The sequence below is a fragment of the Typopeltis vanoorti genome, chromosome 20, assembly GCF_054136105.1.
Source record: "Typopeltis vanoorti isolate ZY-2024b chromosome 20, IOZ_Tvanoo_1.0, whole genome shotgun sequence".
Taxonomy (NCBI): domain Eukaryota; kingdom Metazoa; phylum Arthropoda; class Arachnida; order Uropygi; family Thelyphonidae; genus Typopeltis; species Typopeltis vanoorti.
The window spans coordinates 105596449-105619163 of NC_143568.1; the positions used below are offsets into that span (position 1 = coordinate 105596449).

General features: G+C 37.7%; 1 protein-coding gene across 1 annotated transcript in view; it reads right to left on the bottom strand.

The window, feature by feature from the left end:
* Positions 1 to 3946: 3946 nt before the first annotated feature.
* The window catches only part of LOC150095751 (Na(+)/citrate cotransporter-like), a 371638-nt gene continuing 352869 nt past the window's right edge, over positions 3947 to 22715 (bottom strand). The window contains exons 12-13 of the mRNA XM_090409950.1: positions 22221 to 22358; positions 3947 to 4084 (exon numbers count right to left, since the gene is read on the bottom strand). Of these exons, the coding sequence (XP_090266076.1) occupies positions 3947 to 4084; positions 22221 to 22358 (276 nt within the window). The remainder of the gene's footprint in view (positions 4085 to 22220; positions 22359 to 22715) is intronic.

Sequence of the window (22715 nt, forward strand, 5' to 3'; positions counted from 1 at the left end):
GCTCTTGATTCCGCCACGCTTCGACCGACAATCTGGCTCAGATACTTTGACGACGTGTTCGTGATCTGGCCGCACGGACGACAAACGCTAAACACATTCCTCAGCCACCTAAACAAACAACACGAACGCATACAATTTACCATCGAAATCGAAAACCAAAATTCGCTCCCGTTCCTAGACACACTAGTTACACGTCTTCCTTCAAGCAGTCTATCCTTCACGGTCTACCGAAAACCGACACACACGGGCCAATACATACATGCGAATTCATACCACCACCCAGCACAAAAATATGGAGTCATAAACACCCTTAAAAAGAGAGCTACAACAATTTGCTCTAACCAGCAAGCCCTGAAACAAGAACTAAAAATCATTAGTGACACATTCATAAACAATGGCTATAACAAAAATACTGTCAATAAAATACTCTATAAAACCACAACAAAAACGAATCTAGATTACAGTAAAACCATAGCCATCCCATACATTAAAGGGTTATCAGAAAAAATCAATAGAATCCTACAACATTATACCTTCAATGCCACCTTTAAACCACCCACTAAACTTAAAACCATATTCAGCTCCTCTAAGGATCCTCTCCTCCCATTAGCACATCCTGGAGTCTATTGCATCTGCTGCACCTGTGACTTACCGTACATTGGTGAAACAGGACGGACAATCCCTATACGCAAGAAAGAACACATTAGACACATTAAATATAACCATTATGGTGAAGCAGGCCTCTCAGACCATGCACTTAACACCTTACACCGAATCGACTGGAAAAGCACCTGCTCCTTACACCGCACAAAAACATGGTACGAAAGAAAATTTAAAGAATCCTGTGAAATCCTGATAAACCACCCAAATATCAACAATAAAGATGGTATGAAAATTCCAAGGATCTGGATGGCACACATTCAGCCAACCTAATATGAAAGATTCAACATAAGTCAGGACTCTAGCCAATCCGCTAGTATTAGAAACCATTCCACTCCAACTGGCTGGAATGATGTTAATATATGTATATAGTAGACAACACAAATAATAGGACTCTAGCGTTGATGTATAATTTTTTTTTTTTTTCACCAGAGGTCAGGCCAACAATTGTGGTAGCGGTTAGTCAGTGTCTTTAACGAACCAGTATGATTATAGTATAGCTTGTTTCTTGTGTATATTTGTACGCTCCAGAAGATGACCTTGACATAAAGGTCGAAACGTCGAATTGTAAAAATTTTAGTAATATTAAACTAAAGTTTTTATTCAAAGACGGTAATTGTCTCCATAATTTCCAAAAATGCATTCGGATCACCGTGCAAGCCTAAAAGAAAAGACTGAGCATTTATTTAAATTCAGATTCTCTGAATATTTTACATCATTCTGAGATTTTTACTGAGACAGAGCAGCAAGCATACCCTCTTCATACTATGGAGGTGAAACAAATGAAGCCAAGCGACTGTGGTATTAGATATTAACAATCCATAAAACGAGTACACTGAAGGGTGTATCTTGCAAGTTTAGCTAAAACAATTATGATGAGCTCCTCCTCCTTCCCTATCCCCTTCATTAAATCTACCAAAGTTAAACAGTTGTACAGTGATCTCTTTCCCTCTCTCTCTCTCTCTCTGTTGTTTTAGACTTCAAAATAACCCTCAGTTAGCCAATCCTGAAATAGATCGATATGTCATCTGATTCCTGCAACACCACTGTGTAACAATACTTTCAGTTAATCGACCAGCAATTGATTTCCCAGTATGATCAGATAATCAAGAAATCACTATATGCCTGCCACCTGTACCAGTAGAAAGTGACTACCCTCAGGCATTACAGTACAAAAGAAGTAAAAAGAAGCCTCCTTTCAAAAAATGACATGAATTCTACATTGAAACAAAGACATAAGCAATATAATCATATACATCCAACAAAGTTTGACTTCTCCATATATATGTCTGGCTCCTAACTCATTCCGTCATACAATAAATCTTCATTTTAAGATAAACCGAAAAATTCACTGTAGTATATTGCAGCATTAAAATGGGCAATTAAAAATCAGAAGACTAGGTCAGAACTCACATTTCATTATGAGATAATCAGTGAAAGTAAGTATATTAAAGAAACTGTTCTTTAAAACTGCTGAATCTGTCCATCACCATCATATCGTCATTAGACAAAAAATTTTGGAACTAAACAGAATCTGGTAAAAAAATTACATCAACATAGAGGAACAATTCAGAGTAAAAATATCTTAATTCACTTGTTGCAAACTAAACAATTAATGTATTCAGAAGTGATTTCAAGGACATGATTTGGACTTTGAACACTGCTTCTGGATGCGGTCATTCAGATAACCAATTCATTATTACCTCAGCCCTACATAGTGATTTCCATAAGCTTTCCACTTCCAGAGAGAGTCACCTTTAAATAATACTCATAGTGGAGCACAGTTGGTTCAAATAGGTTTGTGTAACATGAAATTTTTATATATTAAAATAGTAGTCGGTGTGACACAAAAAATAATAATGAGCTGATAAACACAACAGTATGTATTAGCATACTGTTGTGCTTACAAACTAAAGAAATGAAAAATAAAATGAAACTGCTTAATTTTAGTTAGATGTTTTTTTTTTTTTTGAACATGACTATAGTAAAATAGTATTAGTGACTGATTCCAATGATTTCATAAATGCTCATAAGTGTCCATCCTGTTCATAAATGTCCATCCTATATATATATATATATACATACACAGTGGTATCTCGCTAATCCGAACCTCTTTAATCCGAACTGCGGTTTGAAAGAAAAAAAGTTTTTATTTATTACGTATTATTATTTTCTGCATTATTATTTTTATTTAATAATTATCGTTTTAATTATTATTACAGTACAGCATTTCTTTCATACTGCCGATTGTACGGTTATACTGTAGGCCTATTTTGATTTATTGTGTGTTCACGTTTGCTTTTTTATACTGTACAGTATAAAAAAGTATAAACAGTATAAAAACGTGAAGCATACTGTATTGTCGGCATGAATCACAAATATACACAAAAAGAGGAAATTCAAAACGTGCATAATTTGGTTAAAAATATAAATCCAGATGCTGAAATTTCACAAACAGATATTACCGAATAGATTACAGGTAGAACCCAAAGTGAATTCGAAATCAAATCAAATGCTGAAATTATAAATATGACGCTACAGAATGAATTAGAAGACAATGATGACGATGAAGAACTCGAAAGAAAAAAAAGTAAAACATGAAGAGGCAGTTGACAGTTTTAATATGTGTATAGAATGGGCCAAGCAGAATGATACGCCATTCCACAAAAGTTTATTGCTAATGCAGCTCCGAGAAGAAGCATTCAAAAAAAGTTTAGCTTCCAAGAAGCAAAAGAAAATCAGTAACTTTTTTACAAAGAAATAAAAAAATGTTTTGTGTTATTTTGTGAAACTTTTTTTTTGTGTGTGTGTGTGTGTGTGTGTTGTGTGCAAGAAAATGATATTTTTTACGCAAATTAAGTTACGTACCGAACTATGAAATTTTATTAAATCAGACTCCTCAACAATACAGGTACATACAAATTAAATTTTTTACCAAAATAAATTTGTGTTCTATATTATTTTTTAAGTTTTACATTACAGTAAGGTAGCTTTTTTCTATCCGTTGATTCATTTATTTACAGAATTAAATTGATTTACCATTAGAATCTGAATATTTTTTTCTTAAACGCTAGTTATTGATGTCTCTTGGGGGAAAATTCGCTAATCCGAACGAGCACGGTTTTTATTGGTTCAGATTAGCGAGATATCACTGTATATATATATATATATAATAGAAAGCACAAGATACTGTTTAGTGTAAAAATTGTGTAGCTGTGATTTTTAATTGCTATCTTACAGAAATGTTAAAAAATAAATAAAGTTACTTCAAATATATATTTCTGTATTATTCATATACATGTTTTGTATTATTCACCATCCAATCAGGGAGTACCTTTAAGTTGAACACTGCTACACCTAAAGTTATAATCATGATAACTTCAACTATAGTGCATATAACTTTCACAAAAATTCCTGGTAAAATCTATATGGGGGGAAAAAATAAATAAATAAAATATTATATAAAATTACATAAAATGAAAACAAATAATATATCTTAAAAATCCTAAATTTCTTGTTAACCTAGCTATAAAACCCCTCCACGATGAGTCTATCAACTCCATGGATGATGTAATAATAATAATAAATGTTTAAGTTTCATAAATCTTTTTCTGATGTGAGTAGATATTCATTCAGCATAGATATTTAGTAATACCTACTAAGTATATGTGGAAATGGTTTCTCTCTACTTACCCTCTTTCCTCTCTCTGTCTCTGTATCTCTTAGGAGAGGATACTTTTTTCTTTAGTAACAAGTGCTCCAAAAGAAACTGTCAAATCAGGCAGATTAAATCTCTCCATTTTTTTCTATCCTCTCAAATTCCTTGTTCATGAACAGTATGCCAGTTGGTTTCTTTTTTTCCCTAGATTTCTCTTAACTGGTCTTGGCACCTTTCCATGGTCTTCCTATTGCCTCTTCCTCTCAAATCTCGGATGTCCAAACCACTTCAAGAGAGATTTCATAAGCATTTCTTGAACAATTTTTAGTCCTAAACTATTCCTAATGTACACATTTCTTCTTGTTCTTCTTATTATTAACATCTTACCTGAATGTCAGAGACTCATCATGGAAGGTACACTATTGTACACAATGCTCATCCAATGGTGCCTTATGGCACCATTGGATGAGCATTCCATTCACCAACTACTCTCCATGCAAAGAACCTACTCCTCACTCCTCTGCTTACACCCTCATTATACAGTTTACATCAATGGCTTCTTGCTCTACCCCCTCTCCCATTCTATGAAAAATATCTTAAATGTCAACCTGATAACAATCCCTGACTAGCTTATATGTCTCAATCATATCATCCCCCACTTTCTCCTATTCATGAGGCTTTGCAATTTACATTCTTTCCATCTGCCCTTGTACTCCACATTCCAAAGTCCACACAGTCCGAAGTCCACAAGTACACTGAAGGGTGTACTTGTGAATATTCCCTGAACCCTTTCCAACATATCCTCATTACCATGAAAACCCTACAGCCAGATATGTGCACAATAATCCACATGAGGCTTGATCAAGGCTTTATACAATAGCATCATAACCTGTTTATTTCTGCATGTCAGGGTTCTCCACATCATTCCCATTATACCATGTGATGTCCTCACAACTTGTGCAATGTGGGCCCTAAATTTCACTTGTCCACCACCATTCCCATATCTCTCATTTCCTGTACTTCCTTTAAAGTTTCCTCCACCGAGTATATACTTTACATCCCATCATTGCTTACTAAATTTCAAAACCTTACACTTTGCAACATTGAACTGACAGTTCCACTTGCCTGTCCATTCATGCAATCTATTCAAGTCCTCCAGCAAGACCATAACATCTGCTTGACTGTGCATTACTCTCCCTAATTTTGAATCATCTGTAAACAGCTGCATATCACTAGTTAAACCCATCCCAATATCATTAATATACAAATTGAACAACAATGGTCCCAAAACTAACCCCTTTGGTACACCACTAGTGACCTTCCTCTTTCAGGATACTGCACCCCCATATACAACTTTCTGATACCTATCTGACAGCCAGTCACTGATCTAACTCAGAAGTCTGTTATCCAATCCCACCTGTTTCAATTTATTTAATAGTTTGTCATGTGGTAGCCTATCAAAAGCTTTTGCAAAATCCAAGTGCACCACTGTATATGCATTTCCCCTGTCCAAGGTATTTGTCACCTTGTTATAGTACATAAGTAAGTTGGTAAAACATGATCTCTCCCTTAACAAGCCCATGCTGATAATCACAAAGAATACTGCTTTTTCAACGTAATTCTGTATTCTACTTCCACCAATCTCTCTCTCTCTCTCTCTCTCTAGTACTTTCACCACAACTCCAGATATACATATTGGCCTATTATTTGAAGCCACCACCTTTGCAGTGGAACAATTTTACCCTCTTTCCATTGCCTTGGAACCTGTGCTGCTGTAAGGCTCTTATTAAACAAGCTTGCCAATGCTACTGCCAATTCCCTGGAACATTCCCTTAAGGCACATGGTGATATGTCATCAAATCCCATCACCTTATTGACCTCAAGGTTATTTATTTCATCAAATACCTCCTGCTCACTCACAATTATGCCATCCTCTCCTATGTCCTCTACACTTAAGTTCCTCATAATTCCACTCTAATCAGGAGAAACATCTTTATAAACTGATCACTGAATACATCAATAATGTCTTCTGCAGCAGTTACTATTCCATTTTCATTCATTTACATCACCGTACCGTGATCATTTTTCCTTCTAATTGCCACTTATCTAAAAAACTTTCTAGGGTTTTTCTTTGCTTAATTGCCAATTTTTGCTCATATGCAGTTTTGTTTTCCTTACTAAATAAGCCAAATTCCTGGCTTGTTCTTTATACTCTTCATGAAACTCACTATTACCATTATTCATCTTGTACTTCCACCCAAGTACCTTCTTTTTCCAGATTTCATTCTTAAGCTCCACATTCATGTGTGAAAAAAAAAAAAAAAAAAAAAGGCGGCGGCATTGTCATTCCATCATTTTTTTATTATTTTATTATTATTATTGTTCCGGGAAACTCCAAGGAGTCGACAGACTCATCGAGGGAGGCCCTAACATCATGTCAAGAACAACTATTCAACATTCACACGGTATCTATCATACCTTGCCTTGAACTCATTCACGGTCGTAGCACCTACAACAGACTCTGGAAGCTTATTCCACTCATTTACCACTCTCCAAGTAAAGAACCTAGCTCTAACACTCTTGTCAACCACGCTCTTGCCCAGCTTCCATGCATGGCCCCTAGTCCTCCCACCACCAGTCATATTTTCAAAAATATCTTCTGGATCAATCTTATAAAAACCCTTCAGTAATTTGAATGTCTCAATCATATCACCCCTCCTTCGCCTATCGTCCAATTTCTGCAACCCACAAATCTTCAACCTATTCTCATAAGATTCATTCCACAGACCTGCTATTATCTTGGTCACTAGTCTCTGGACCCTCTCCACTTCCTCCCCATCACGAAGAAACCCTGGTGCCCATAGCTGGGCACAGAAGTCCAGATGGGGTCTTATCAAGGCTCGATACAAAGGAACAACAACTTGTTCGTCTCTGCATGTTAAAGTAGTTTTCAGAAGCCAAGTGATTTGGTGAGCTGTTTTAGTTACTTTTGCAATGTGCCCCCTAAACTTCAATTCCCTATCCACCAACACTCCCAAATCCCTGGCCTCATCAATCTCCTGGAGTATGGTTCCACCAATGCGATATACTGCTGCTATTCTTTTCACCCCAAAGTGCATAACCTTACACTTTGCCACATTAAATTGACATCCATTTTTCCTAGCCCAGTCCTCCAAACTATCCAAATCATCCTGTAAAATTTTGACATCCTGTGCACTCACAATTGCTCTACCCAACTTTGCATCATCAGCAAACAAGTGAACACTTCCTCTCAGATCCTTTCCAATATCATTGATGAACAAATTGAAAAGCAGTGGTCCAAGAACAGAGCCCTGTGGCACTCCACTAGTCACAAGACGTCTTTTAGACTCCACTCCTGAATAAACCACTCTTTGATATCTCTCCTTCAACCACCCTCTTATCCATCTCACCAACCCTATATCTATACCCATCTGCTCCAGTTTACTGATTAGGGTTCCATGTGGTATCCTATCAAAGGCCTTGGCAAGGTCCAGTAGTATCACTGTAAGCCCATTACTCCTATCCAGTTCAGCCGTCACTGTGTTATAAAACGTGAGCAAGTTACTGAGGCATGATCTACCCTTCACAAAACCATGTTGTCCCCCATACAATATCCCATTTTCATCTATCCAATCCTGTATTCTTTTCTTGACTAATTTCTCTAAGACCTTGACAATGATTCCTGATATGCTAATCGGTCGGTAATTTACAACAGCAGTCTTGGAACCACCTTTATGCAGTGGAACTATTTTTCCCTCTTTCCACCCGCTTGGGACTAACCCAGACCCGAGACTCAAATTAAACAAAATGGTCAAGGGTACTGACAATTCTTTAGCTGCTTCTCGTACAACACGAGCTGGTATACCATCCAATCCCACAGATGTATTGACATTGAGGTTATGCAATAGACTACTCACCTCCACTTCATTAACCACAATTCCTGTATAATCTACTGGTTTATTCGTTTCTGCAATATCACCACCTGGATGATATACTTTTGCAAAGTGCTCACTCAGTAACTCAACTATCTCAACTGATTTAGTTACCTCCCTACCATCGGCATTCTTTAAAATCAATCTGCCATGTACATATTTCCTTTTACTTGCTACATATCTAAAAAACTGTTTAGGATTCTCTTTAGCCTGCATGGCCAATGTTCTTTCGTAATCCTTTTTTGCTTTTCTTACCACACTCGTCACCCTTCTGGCCTGCGCTTTATACCGTTCATGTGCCTGCCGGTCACCCTTCTCCTTAAATTCCCTCCATAGTTGTTTCTTTTTTTGCAACTCAAGCTTAATGGTGTTATTCATCCATTTAACCCCTACTTGATTTATTATTCGGACTCTAGGTATACAGTCAGCCATTGCTTCATGCAAGCACTTCCTAACTACCTCCCATGCACTATCAACTTCTAGTCCTTGCAGTTGTACATGCCATGGCACTGAACTAATCAAACTCCTAAGCCTGTCATACTTTCCAGCCCGATAATTCCACATGTACCCTGTCTTAATTGAAAATTCTACACCTTTAGCCACCTTCCAAGTTAAGACCCTATGATCACTCTCACCGATTGTTGGCAATGTGGTCATATTTGTTACAGCCAAATCCTCAGATGTAATTACTAGGTCAAGCACTCTCTGACCCCTAGTATTTTCCATTACATGCTGTCGCAGATAGTTATCCCTTAATAACCGCATAAAATCCAGTTCCTTCCTCCCATGTGTCCTATCCTCACTCCAATCAATGCGACCATAGTTGAAATCTCCCATAATAATCACCCTCCTTCCACCCATTTCTTCTATTTGCTTGTGCATACTGTCACCACCATCTTTTCCATCACCTGGTCTATAGCAGCACCCAATTGTATATTTAGTTCTGCTAGCCACAATCTCACACCAAATGGCCTCAAATGTGCTCTTTTCTCTATTCTGCAATTCAACTTCTATTCTCCTTGGCTGGAGCTCATCAGCTATCATCAACAATACTCCTCCCCCCATTTTATTCTCTCTGTCATTCCTGAACACACTATACCCATCACATTCAATCCCACTAGTTATATCATCTACAGTCAGCCATGTTTCACTAATACCTATAACCTGTGGTCTGGAAGTGCCAACCATGGCCAAAAACTCTTCCTTCTTGTTCCTAATACTCCTAGTATTAGTGTACATGAATTTAAGACCTCCATTAGCCCCAACCCTACCTTGATGCCTTATATTAACTATCCCACTCAGATTTGTTGTCCTTATTTGCTCTGGCATATTATATTCATTCTTACATTCAACTGCCTCCATAAGGACTGTATCTCTACTCCCCCCCCCCTTAACAAATCTAGTTTCCCTGAATTTGCACATCCACTACATTCAGCAACACTTTCTCAAGTATTCTTACACCGTAACCATTCAAATGCAAGCCATCCATCTTATATAGATCCTTTCGCCCATCAAACTCACTCCACACATCCACAAATTCCACACCACTCGTCATACATAACCCACGCATAAAGTCATTCGCAATTATAGCCCTCCTTTTAAACATTTCACTGTCATACCGTGGCAAAAGACTAATCATTCTAACTCTCTCACTCTTTTCTTTTGCTACCTCAAACAATTCATTCAGGTCTTCTATCATTTCCATTTTATCTCCTTTCAAATCATTCGTACCTGCCACAACAATCATTTCTTTCACCCTTTCCTTTTGCTCTCTAATAGACTCAGTTACGTCCTTTATGGTCGCACCAGGTTGGTACAATTTTGTCAAATCCTCTACTAACACACCTCGTACTAACGAGTCTCCATACACTAATTTAGATTTAAATTTAGATTTCAGTTGTTTCGTTAAGTGTGAGGTCTGTTACATGTATTCCTTCGATTACATAAACGATTTGTGGATGTTTAGTGCGGATGGAAGAAGGGTATGTGTGAAGTATGACCTGAATGAGGAACTGAGGAATGCAAATATGAAATTGATGAGAGAAATAACGAGAATGTCGCGGGGAACATGTGTGCACATGTGAAAGAGTAGGATGGTGAGAAGAGAGGTGAAAAAATGTTAAAAAATCAGTATAAAAGAAAAAGAGCGATTTGAAAACCGTACCAGATGTTAAAAGGGACGAAAGTGAGGTGAGAGTTGCGGAAGAAACGAAATTGAGAAAACGAATGAAACTAGAAATGGCGTGACGCAGAAATCGAAAGTGAAAAAAATCGAAAGAATGAATGATGGCGAAAGTTGGACGCATGTTGGACTGAAAGTACTGAAACAAAGAAAGATGAATGAGAGTGAAAGTGAGAAGAATGATAGCGAAAGGTGGACACATGTTAGACCAAAAGTACGGAAACAAAGAAGGATGAATGAGAGTGAAAGTGAGAAGAGGGGGCCGAGAGTTAGAAAGTTCGAAAGATTTAATGATAGAGAGAATGTGTCGCAGGATTCAGAAGTTGAATTTGATTGGATGAGCCAAGAAATGAAATGGATGTGGAATGAAATTAAGAGAATTCAGGTCAAAACTATTAAAATAAATCATGATGGCATGAAAGAGTTAACAAAAGACGTTGTTTGGCGACTCCATTATTAAAGGTGTTCTGGAGGATAGAATGCACAAGGTATGTTTTCCAGGTGGTAAAATGAGTAGAGTGATTGAGGCACTGGATATAAGGCAGGAGCGAGCAAAAGAGTTAATAGTATTAATTGGTATGAATGATTTGAGAGAGAACAAAGAGCATGTCGGAATGTAAATCAGGAGGATGCTTGGAAGGATAAAAGAAAATAGTGTGACAGGAAGAGTAGTCAGTGTGTTGCCTAGGTATGACTGTAGTGAAATGAGGTGAAGAGCAAGGATTATGAATGATATGCTGGCTGAAATGTGTGAGGAGATGGGAGTACAGTTTGCTAATGTGCGGAATGAGTTTGAGGGACGAAGTGAGCTGTATGGGAGTGATGGACTGCATTTGAGTGGTTATGGTGTGAGTCGCTTGGAGAGACTGCTGCTGGAAGGTAGAGAAATGAATAGAGAGAGAATGAATCAGATCGAGATGGGAGTGATGTGGAAGAGCAGGAGAGTAAGGCAGGAGAGATTGAAGAAGTGGTTATGAATGGGGAAGTAAGTGGTATGAGTATAGAAATGAGACAATGGGTGTGCAAGAGGAGCAGGGAAACGAGGAGGCTCAGGGTGGAAAGGGGTACACAGCGTGAGAAAGGTGGTTGCTCCAAGAGGAGGTGAGAGCATGTGTAGGCAGGAAAGGAATGGGATGACCAGGGATCAAGAGGAAACAGTTGGAATTGAAAAGGGTTCTGAAATGAAGAAGCAGAAAGGGAAATGGCCGCAGTCTAGCATGGAGAGATCACATCGAGTGTGTGGTATCAGTGGAACTAGCTGTAGATCCAGAAATGAGCTGTTTTGTTTGTATACCAATGCTAGAAGTATAAGGAACAAAGCAGATGAAATGGTTGCACTAATTGCGTCTGTTCACCAAAAAATTGTTGGAATAAGTGAGACATCGTTGGATGAAGACAACATCCTGACAGGAATACAGATGGAAGGGTATGATATGTTTCGTGAGGATAGAAGCTAGAAAAGAGATCAATGTAGCTTGGGGGATTGGGACACTGACGTGTAGAAGTAGGGAGATTCTTGTTCCATTGTATAAGGCTTTGATAAGGCCGCACATGGACTATTGTGCCCAGATTTGGTCACCAGGTTTTCAGAAGGATGAAGAGATGTTGGAAAGGGTCCAAAGGCAACTGACTACGGTAATTTCTGATTTGAGAAGATGTAATTTGCAGAGTCTGGTGGAGAGGAGGAAGAGGGGGGGATATCATAGAGACCTACAAGTTGGTAAGGGGTTATTATAAGATCAATGGTGGAGAAGTTCTACAGAGAATAGTGGGAGATCAAGGGGAAAGCCAGAGGTCATCCCTGGAAACTGTATAAAGAGGATGTGAGTAGGGGAATGAGAGGCAGGTTTTTTTCGTGCAAAATTGTGAATGATTGGAATGCCTTGCCTGAGAGTGTGGTGTCTGCAAGGAGTTTGAGTGTGTTTAAGACATGGTATGATGAGATGTATGTGTGATAAAAGGACCTCCCAGATGCAATATCAGTCCTTTGACTCCATGAGGTCTTGGGGTAAAAATAATAAATAAAATAATATTAATTCATCCGTTGTACACCTACCTTATTCAGCCTTTTGGCTGTCAGAATACATCCACACATAGTTGCTGTTACGTATTTCTTTGTCAGATCCCAAGCATCGTTTATTTCCTTGCCACTCAACTCCTCATTCTATTCTATAGCTCTAAACTGTCTCCTAAACTTGTTATAATCACCCGTCTTATAATTCGACATATATCCTTTGATTACAGAACTGCATATAGCTAGCCACAACCCAGGTGATCACTTCATGATCACTCTTACCAACTGGAAGAAAGTGTGAAACCTCACTCACAATTACATTCTCTGATGATATGATCAGATCTAAAATTCTTGATCCTCATGTGTCCTCCTTCACTTGCTGCCTGAGATAGTTATCTGTCAAGAACTCAAGAAATTCATTTTCCTCATTCCCAAATCCCATTTCTTGATTTCAATCTACACTGCCATAATTAAAATCACTCATAATAATTACCCTTCCTTTGTTAACTAATCCAAGTTGTTTATACATTACTTCATCACTACCCTCCACATTCTCTGGACTAGAGCAACATCCAACTAAATATGTCTTCCTGTCAACTTCCACATTACACCACACTCTCTCATAACCAGTGCCATTATTTCTCCCTTTCGTGTTTACCTTATGTAGACTTAATTCCCCTGCTATCATCAGCATTCCCCTTGCCTTCTTGCCCTTTCTATCTTCACAAAAAATGCTGTATCCTTCCATTTCTATTCCCTTTATGATATCGTCTTCATTCAACCATGTTTCACTTATTCCAATGATTTTGGCGTGAATAAACTCAATCACTGAAACCATTTGATCCACCTTATTTTTGATACTGCTGTTTTTTTGTAAACAAACACAACCGTTTATTTTTAGGTCTATTATCAGTCCTATTCAAGCCACTGGTTGGTTGTAATTTCTCCACCACACCTACCTTTACTGAATCACCATTATTACCACATATATTTGCTAAGTCTCAAATTCCCCATCCACATCACAATATACTTCATCTCTATATACATATTCACTGCTACTTTCAACATCCACTCTACTTATGCTATGTCTCCTTGTCCACTCGGGCTCCCCTGTTTCCCTGTTCCTCTTGTGTTCCTGTTCTCTCTTTTCTTCTCTCACACTACCATTACTTCCAATGTCAAGCACTCCTGTCTCTTCAGTATCACTCTCCTGATCTTTCACTTCATCTCTTACTTTTGATCTCTTGCATACAGAACAAATTGTACTTCCATTTAGCAACACTTTCTCCAGTACACTCACTCCAAAGTCAAATGCAGTTGGGTTGCATTTAAATGCAACCCATCATGCCGATATAATTCCATTCTTCTCTCAAACACATGACATACATCCACAAACTGTACTCCCTTCTTCTTACACAGCACTGCTAGAATATCATTTATGATTACAGCTCTCTGTCTCAACTCATCATTGTCATACCTCAGCAACAGACTGACAACCTTTCCCACTACACTGTTTTCTTTCACTCTTCTCAATAACCTCCTTATATTTACTCTTACATACTCTTTATGTGCAATTAAATTATTTTTCTCCACAACCACCATTAGTTCTCTTGCTCGTTTCCTCCTCATGTTCAATGCCTGAATTATCCTGTTCATTCTTCCTTGTGGATACCCAACATTATGGGTCCTCTCATTATTATTATTATTATTATTATTATTATTATTACAGGTATCTCCATGGAGTCAGTAGACTCATTGCAGGAGACCCCAAACTATCAAAACAATATCTATCATATCCCTTCTTGAATTCATTTACAGACGAAGTACTCACAACCGAGTCAGGCAATGCATTCCACTCATTCCCCACCCTCCAGGCGAAAAATCTAGTTCTCAAAACCTTCCTAACCACACTTTTCCTTAATTTCCAGGGATGACCTCTTGTTATTCCATCACTATCACACAGCTGAAATATTTCCCCAGCATCAATCTTATAAAATCCTTTTAGTAATTTAAATGTTTCTATCATATTCCCTCTTCTCTGTTTATCAACCAACCTCTGCAATTCACAAGCTCTCCATCTATCAATGTAGGGAACATTTTTTACATCACTCTCCTTTGAGCCATCTCCACAACCTCCTCATCTCCAAGGAATCCAGGTGACAATTATCTAATTCTCTAACAATGTAATCTCCGTACACTGCTATCCTGAAGTCACTCATCACCTCTTTTACCCTTTTTATTTTAATTCTATTCTCTTGTACACTTTCATTAGTTTCCACTAAATGTCTCTGTATCATTCTACATATTCCTTATTTCAGACATCATTTTCAACAACTGCTTCATTCATGAAATCTTGCATTCTGATAATTTCACTCTCTCTAATAGATAAGCTTAGGTGTTGAAAGTTATTCATGACTTATTTTTTAACGGTATTAACAACACCAAACAATTTAATCACGGAGATGTTTTATGAAATGCTGATATTTGACTGAATTTCAACTCGGCATCATCAGAGCACTACACACTTGTACATGCGACAGTGAGTACGTGAATGGACAAAAGATCTACAAGCGTGTTGTGCTCTGATGATGCTGAGTTGAAATTCAGCGAAATATAAGCAGTTAATAAAACATCTCTTTGATAAAATTGTTTGGTGTTGTTAATACCATTAAAAAATAAGTCATGAATTTAACCCCCTGTCACTCCGGTAGCCTTGCAACCTCTCATTCTGCCACATCATACTTCCATTTCCACATTCATATCCTATTATTATTATTATATTATTATAAACCTAATATTATATATATATAATAAACTAAATATTATATTATAAACTTTTATTTGAAACTGAATTTATTGAGCAGTTGCAGGATAACTTCCTCAAGCTGCATGTGACAGAAGGAACTTGAGGTCAAAGAGTGTTAGATTTGATTATAGTGTGAGGGTGTTTCAGTTAAAGGCATAACTATTATGTTGGTGGCAATGTAACTATTCGGTTGGTGACAGTGCTCATGCAGTACTCACTTGGGAAGTGACTAAGTTTATGAATGTTCCATTCAGAATAGGTTACATGCCAACTACAAAGTAGGAAATTATGACAAACTGAGGAGTATATCGAATTCAGTGGAATAGCATTGGTTGCTGGATGGGAAGAATATCAACATTGCAAGGGAAGCAGTTAAAAAAATACTTAAATGTCTCAATGTCAGAATGTGTTCTGAGAGTTCAAAGATTAAATAGAGTAGAAGTCAAATGGATGTGTAATCTTATTAAGCAAGAGATTCGTAAGAAATGGATGATGTGGAATGAATTGTGCATAAGGATGATGTCTATCATGAAAATTATAAGGAGCAGGTCAGAAGAGTCACAACTATTGTATAGAAAGCTAAGCCATAGTATGGAAAGAAACTGGCTCTGCAACTAAAGCCAACCCATGAGAATTCTATTGATATGCTACAAGTAAAAGAAAGAATGAATATGAAAGAATAAATCTTCTGAATGCAGATGGCATAAGTGTGACAGAAGCAGAAGAGGTTGTTCAACTAATGAGTACCAATTTTGCTAAAAGCTATCAATCTGGTGTATGCAACATTGAGTTCACTGTTACCTCTTCACTGGATGAAGAAACTCATGTGCATGAGGATGAGGTATTAGAGCTGTTGCACAAACTGAATAAGAATTCAGCAATAGGGACTGATTGGATATCAGCACAGGTGCTAAAAGAGTGTTCAGTTGAATTCGCTATTCCTTTGACCAGGTTATATAATTTGAGTCTCAGAACAGGAATATTCTGCAGGAATGGAAAGAATGTATGGTAATTGCATTGCACAACAGTGGTGTAAAGACTGATGTATCCAACTATCGACCAATCAGTATCTCAGAAGTGATGGTGAAGATTTTGGAAAAATTGGTCAGGGCTTGCATTCAGAAATGGGTTGACAGAGAATCTCTACTTTGCAATGAACAGCATGGGTTTACTAAGGGACGATCATGTTTCAGCAAATCGCTCACATTCTATAATAATGTTAACATTCAACTAGGAATGGATACACCATGATACTTATTGATTTTGCTAAGGTTTTTGACAGAATACAGCATCAAAGACGGCTGCATAAATAGGAGAATATCAGTTTGGATTATAAAATATTAGCATGGTTAAGAGGGTGCTGACTGACAGATATCAAAAAGTGATATATGGGAGATGTGAATCTGCATGATTTAAGGTAACTAGTGGTGTACCACAATGATTAGTCAGTGGTCCACTGTTATTCAATCTGTACGTTATTGATATTGGGAAGGATTGGACAGACAGTATACAGCTATTTGCTGACGATGCAAAGATAGGTAGGGTAATCAGGAATGTGGAATGTGGCTGATATGCCGTACTTGCAGAATGATGTGAATAGGCTGGAATTGTGGACATGGAAAAATGAATGTCGGTAAATGTAAAGTCATGCACTTTGGAGTGATTAGATATCCAATGTCATATTATATTGGTGGGATTATGCTAGAAGAAACTGATCAGGATAGGGATCTTGGAGTGTTAGTAGATAGCAAGTGGAGTGGCCATGCAACCAAGATTGCAAATATAACTCAAAAAATAATTGCAAGGCTGAAATGAATTTTCACCTGCAAAGGGAAGGATGCCATTTTGCCTCTTTACAAGGCCTTGATAAGACCTCACTTGGACTATTGTGGTCAGGTCTGGTCTCTTGATTTCCATTGTGATTCTGATACAGTGGAGAGAAAGAGAGAGAGAGAGAGAGAGAGAGTGCAAAGAACAGTGCTAAAAATTATATCAGGATTGTGGAATACTGATTACAAAGACAGATTGAGAATTTGTAGACTGCGGATACTAGCAAACATGAGAAAGAGGGGTGTATGGTTGAAACTCACAACTTCTGAAAGGGTCGTACATGATTTCAATTGATGTAATTTTTGAATTAATGGAAGGTAGGGAAAGGAAAGGAAAAGAGAGCATCCTTGAAGCTAAGAATAAGTGCCACTAAGAAGGGGAGTGAGTGCTAGATTTATCTCTCATAGGGTGGTGAGCGTGATTGGAATAGATTGCCGTTGGATGTTGTGAATGCAAGCAGTGTGAATGAATTCAAGGATAAATATGATAACTGGCACATGTAGTATGTGGCCTCCCAGAATGAGTCCCTGGCTTCCTGGAGGTCTCTATTAATAATAATAATAATTATTATTATTATTATTAATACCCCAATAAAGTGTTCATTGAACAACTCCATTATGTCCTTTGTATCAGTCACTCTATTGCCATTTTTATCCAACAATGTTATTCTTCCACAAGCCTCCATAGCTCAGTCAGTATAGACTGAGCTATGGAGTCAGTAAAAATCTGGGTTTGATTCCCATCAGTGATGTGAGGAACCTTTATCTGGTCTCTTTTGCCTAAAGGTGAGTTAGCTGATCTCATATGGAAGTAGAGGGGTTCTCACAGAAATGTGGGTTTTTCGACTCTCAGAACAGGCAAACCAGCCCTGTAAAGACTTGCTGCTACAGTCAAAAATACATCCCTTCCCCAGTGACAGGCCCACCGACAGATCAGTTGGGGGTTGCACTAACAAAGTTGCATCAATGTAACACATGGACCCTGCATTAGAAGTGGGATAAATGCACAGAGGAAGAAGAATGTCATTATTCCACAATTATTTCTCCTTCTACTGGCCACATAACGAAAGAACTCCTTAGAATTTTTTTTGGATCTCAGGGCCAATCTCTTCCCATCTTGGCCTGTCTTATATTTTTCATGGTTCTGCTCTCCACTGCTCTCCATATATCTTTTCCATAACCTATTTTTTAACTGTAGTTCCCATTTGATATTGTCTGTCATCCACTTTACACCAAATAGTGTTCTTTTCTTCATTTGCAGTATATAACTTGCAATTGCTGCTAATAAATATTCCTTCACAAGTTCCCAAGCATTGATGATATCTCACTCTCTTCATTCCTCAATCCATGGAACTGCCCCACACTGATATCTAAGACTATTATAATCACATACCTTATAATTCCAAATACATTCCTTTCTCTTTGACACTCCCTTATGTCCATTCATCTTCCAAGTCAAAACCACATGGTCATTCTTTCCAACTGGGGCAAAGATGCCTTCTCAGTTATAATCAGCTCTTCTGATACTATGAACAAATCTAAATCTCTTGAAATTCGTGTTCCTTCTACTAAATGCTGTCTAAACATTTGTCCCTCACGAATTCCGGAAATTCCATTCCTTTACTATCACATGCAGTTTCTTCTTCCCAATTTATACCGCTGTTGTTAAAATCTCCCATAACAATCATTCTTTTTGCAGTGGGCAAAGTCAACTGCCTAAACATCTCCTGCTTTTCACCCTCTATGCTTCCTAGCTTATAGCAACACCCCACTAAATATCCTTTCCTGTCTACCTTACAACATATGTTTTCAAAACCATTAGTGCCATTGCCCTCCAAATCCTCCACTCTGAGAGGATATAAGTCATAAGAGGATATGATATGAGTCATCATTTATCATAAGCAGTACTCCACTACTGCATTTTCCCTTCCTGTCCTGTTGAAAAATGATATACCCTACTACTTCTATTCCTGTTAGTATATCATCTTCCATCAACCATGTCTCAGAAATCCAAATAATCTTTGGACAGGCTGATGCTATCAGCACCACTAATTCATCTCTGTTATTCTGAATACTCCTGGCATTAGTATAAAGAATCAAGGCATTGTCACTATTTCTATACCTTTCATTATTCCCTCCAGACCCCACTGGATTTAGCATTACACAATGTATTCCCCCCTTCTCCCAAGAGGGGGAATACATTGTGTAATTCCCACAAGACGGCATCCCTGCTACCACCCACCCTGATAATTCTAGTTTCTCTGCATTGACACACTGACTTGATCAGAGAAAACATTCTCTCCATATGCCTATGTCCTTTCTCATTCAAAAGCAAGCCATCTCTCACATACAGTTCCTTTCTGTTCTCAAATGCCCTCCAAGCATTTCTGCAATCCAGTCCTCTCTCTTGACACATTCTGATTATCATATACTATTCATAATTGATGCTCTTCTCCCCAGCTCTGCATTATCATACTTGGGCAACACACTCACTAGCTTACCTATCTCAATCTTCTTCCATGCAACCTGAAGCATGAACCTCAGATCTCTCTTGCCACCCGATTCACACTGCCTCTCAAGTTGTTCTTCCCCGCCATCACAATCATTTCATCTGCCCTTTCACCTCGCTTAAATGCAATAGTCTCACTATCAGTCATTACTCTAGGCAAATAGTCCTTAGCATTCTGTCTTGTACACCACAGATCATTGTCTCCATACATCACATATCGTACCACTTTGTTCCCCACTTACCTGCTGTCCTGTCATCTCTCCATCCCTGGTTCCAGCACTCTCTCGCCATTCTCTCATTCCCTCTCTTTTATTGATTCTCCTATTATCTCCCCATAAATCTTTCTCTCACTCCTACTGTGATTTGCTTTGCATTCATTGTTTCCAGTTGTTTAATCTCTTCTTTCTCACTTCTGAACTCGTTCCTGATATATTCCACTTCTTCTTTCAGCACATCTATTTCTCTGCAAGCTACCTACTCTTGCCCAACATTCATCCTCCGAATTAACACCATCTTCAAAAACTTCACGATGTTTCAAACTACTACACTCCCTTCTTTTATTTTTCATTGGCATTCCGCTTGTTTTCCTCACTCATGATCGTGTTACTCATCTCTGTGTCAGTATTCACCTATTTCTGATGTAATTTTTCTGGATTTTGTTATGCTAATTTTGAAATCACAAAGTTCTTTCCATTTTCTACAATTTCTGCAGGCATGCACTCCCTGATCTGTAACATGCCACACTTCTAATTGCCAGGATGCGAACATGTCCCATGCACTGCATAACACAAAATCCCATAGAATGCTGTGTAAAATATAGTCCTTAAATTGGGAGTGGACTTGGTGATAAGGCATTGCCAAAATGAGCTGTGGCTGCAGCCATTATTTAAACACTGCACAAAGAATACTACAAACTATACTGAAAAATTACATTTAAGTACAAATTCCACAACTGCAAACTATCCACAGACTATATGTTGTTATCTAGTTTAGATTCCCCATAATTTAGAATAAAAACTAATAAATAATCTTAATAATATTGGGAGATTTAATTGTGGATATAGAATTGCTTGTACTATGAGCAAAGAGTGAAGCTAATATAGTGCTCCAAAAAAGATTTAAATATGCTTTCTGTATGAGCAGATTATTATTATTATTATTATTATTTGACACCTCCAGGGAGTCCAAAGACTCATCGAGGGAGGGCACCTGCACTACAACTCTGTCTCCACCACTCAATCCACCAACTGACTGCAACTACACCAACATCATCTACCGCTGACCACCACCACCACTACTATTTCCACAGACGATCAAAAACATCCATGCCCACAGTGGGATTAGAACCTGCAGCCCTTTGACTGGAGAGAGGATACGCCAACCACTTGGCCAACCAGGCTGGCTAGATTAGCTGGACTTTGAGTCTAATTTTGCTAAATGTATGGTATTACATTTTGGGAAGCAAGGATATGTTGTGCACTCAGTTAAAGCATGGAAATATTGTTGGAGGTTGAGAAGCTAAGGGATATTATGGTTAATGAATATTACAAAAGATATGTAAGAGGAAGACATGCACTATGTTAATGAATAAATAATTATTAAAAACAAACTTTTTGGTCCAGTTACAAGACCATTCTCAATGCAAACAGTTATAGAAACAAAATACAATGGAATAACTACTGAAAATTATAGTGAATGATATAATGTTCATTGCTAGAGGAGAACTCAATCTGTATATATTATAAGCCAAGAAAAAGTTCTTGAATTATTATCAGTTAATAAATTATTTAATAAAATCATAAGAAGTACTGGCTAGCCTGGTTGGTCGAGTGAGTAGCATAATCTGCTTTCCAACCAAGAGGCTGTGAGTTCAAATCCTGACATGGGCATGAATGTTTGTGATTGTTCTACTAACTCTGTGTAGAAAGGGAATCTGTGACCTTATCGCTTCTTCTAGCAGAATGCTTCACTTTCAAAATCGTATGAGGTGCAAAATCTTATCGGTGACCCAACACCAAAATATATTCAAGACAAAGTGTGATAGTTAGTGAAGTCTGTGGGTGTTTTTCATTCAACGATGAGTTGTTGGACTTCACAGAGGCTTGGAAGGAATACTAATACTAATTTTCCATAAAAATAAAAGTCAGTGAGGCTGTCAGATTATAGGCATTCAGAATTATTTCTCGTGTTTTGATTATTTCTAGTATATTGTTCAATGACCAATTTAAAAGATTTCCTATTACTTATAATTTTTTTTAGTTATAAAATACAGTTAAAAAATGAAATCTTCACTTGTTTGGGCAACACTCAAAACACCTGATGTTCGCTCTCGAGAATCAACCAGATGCATTGAGAACTACTTGAGCATAACAGTGATTACAGTGATAACATTGTTAGCATAACAGTGATAACATTGAACTCTACATTCTAGTTATACAGTATATAGCTAGAATGTAGAGCCCGTTGAGTTTTGAATTAATTCTAAATGCACACAAAAATTCATTACAGTTAATAAGCATGAATTCCAAACAAAAACTTTGTCTATACTTATGTTTAGATACTGAGGATCACATATGGTCAATGAAAAAAAAATATCACCATGCATTTACCATGTATTTCGGCTTGAATTCACATACTTCACAAAGAATAACATTTGCTGGTGTTCCTACTGGAAGCATGAATGCAAAAGATGCTATTACAGTAACAGGCATCATCAAATATAATGGATGGATCTTAAGAGAACTTGCCTAAAATAAATGTGCAAAACATTAATTTCCATTTATGTAAACATAGAAACTAATTATTATTATTCCCAAGACCTCATGGAGTCAAAGACTCATCTGGGAGGTCCTTTGATCACACACATATCTCATCATACCGTGACTTAAACACACTCAAACTCCTCGCAGACACCACACTCTCAGGCAAGGCATTCCCATCATTCACAACTCTGCACGAAGAAAACCTGCCTCTCACTCCCCTACTCACACCCTCTTTATACAGTTTCCAGGGATGACCTCTGGTTTTCCTCTGATCTCCCACTATTCTCTGTAGAACTTCACCATTGATCTTATAACAACCCCTTACCAACTTGTAGGTCTCTA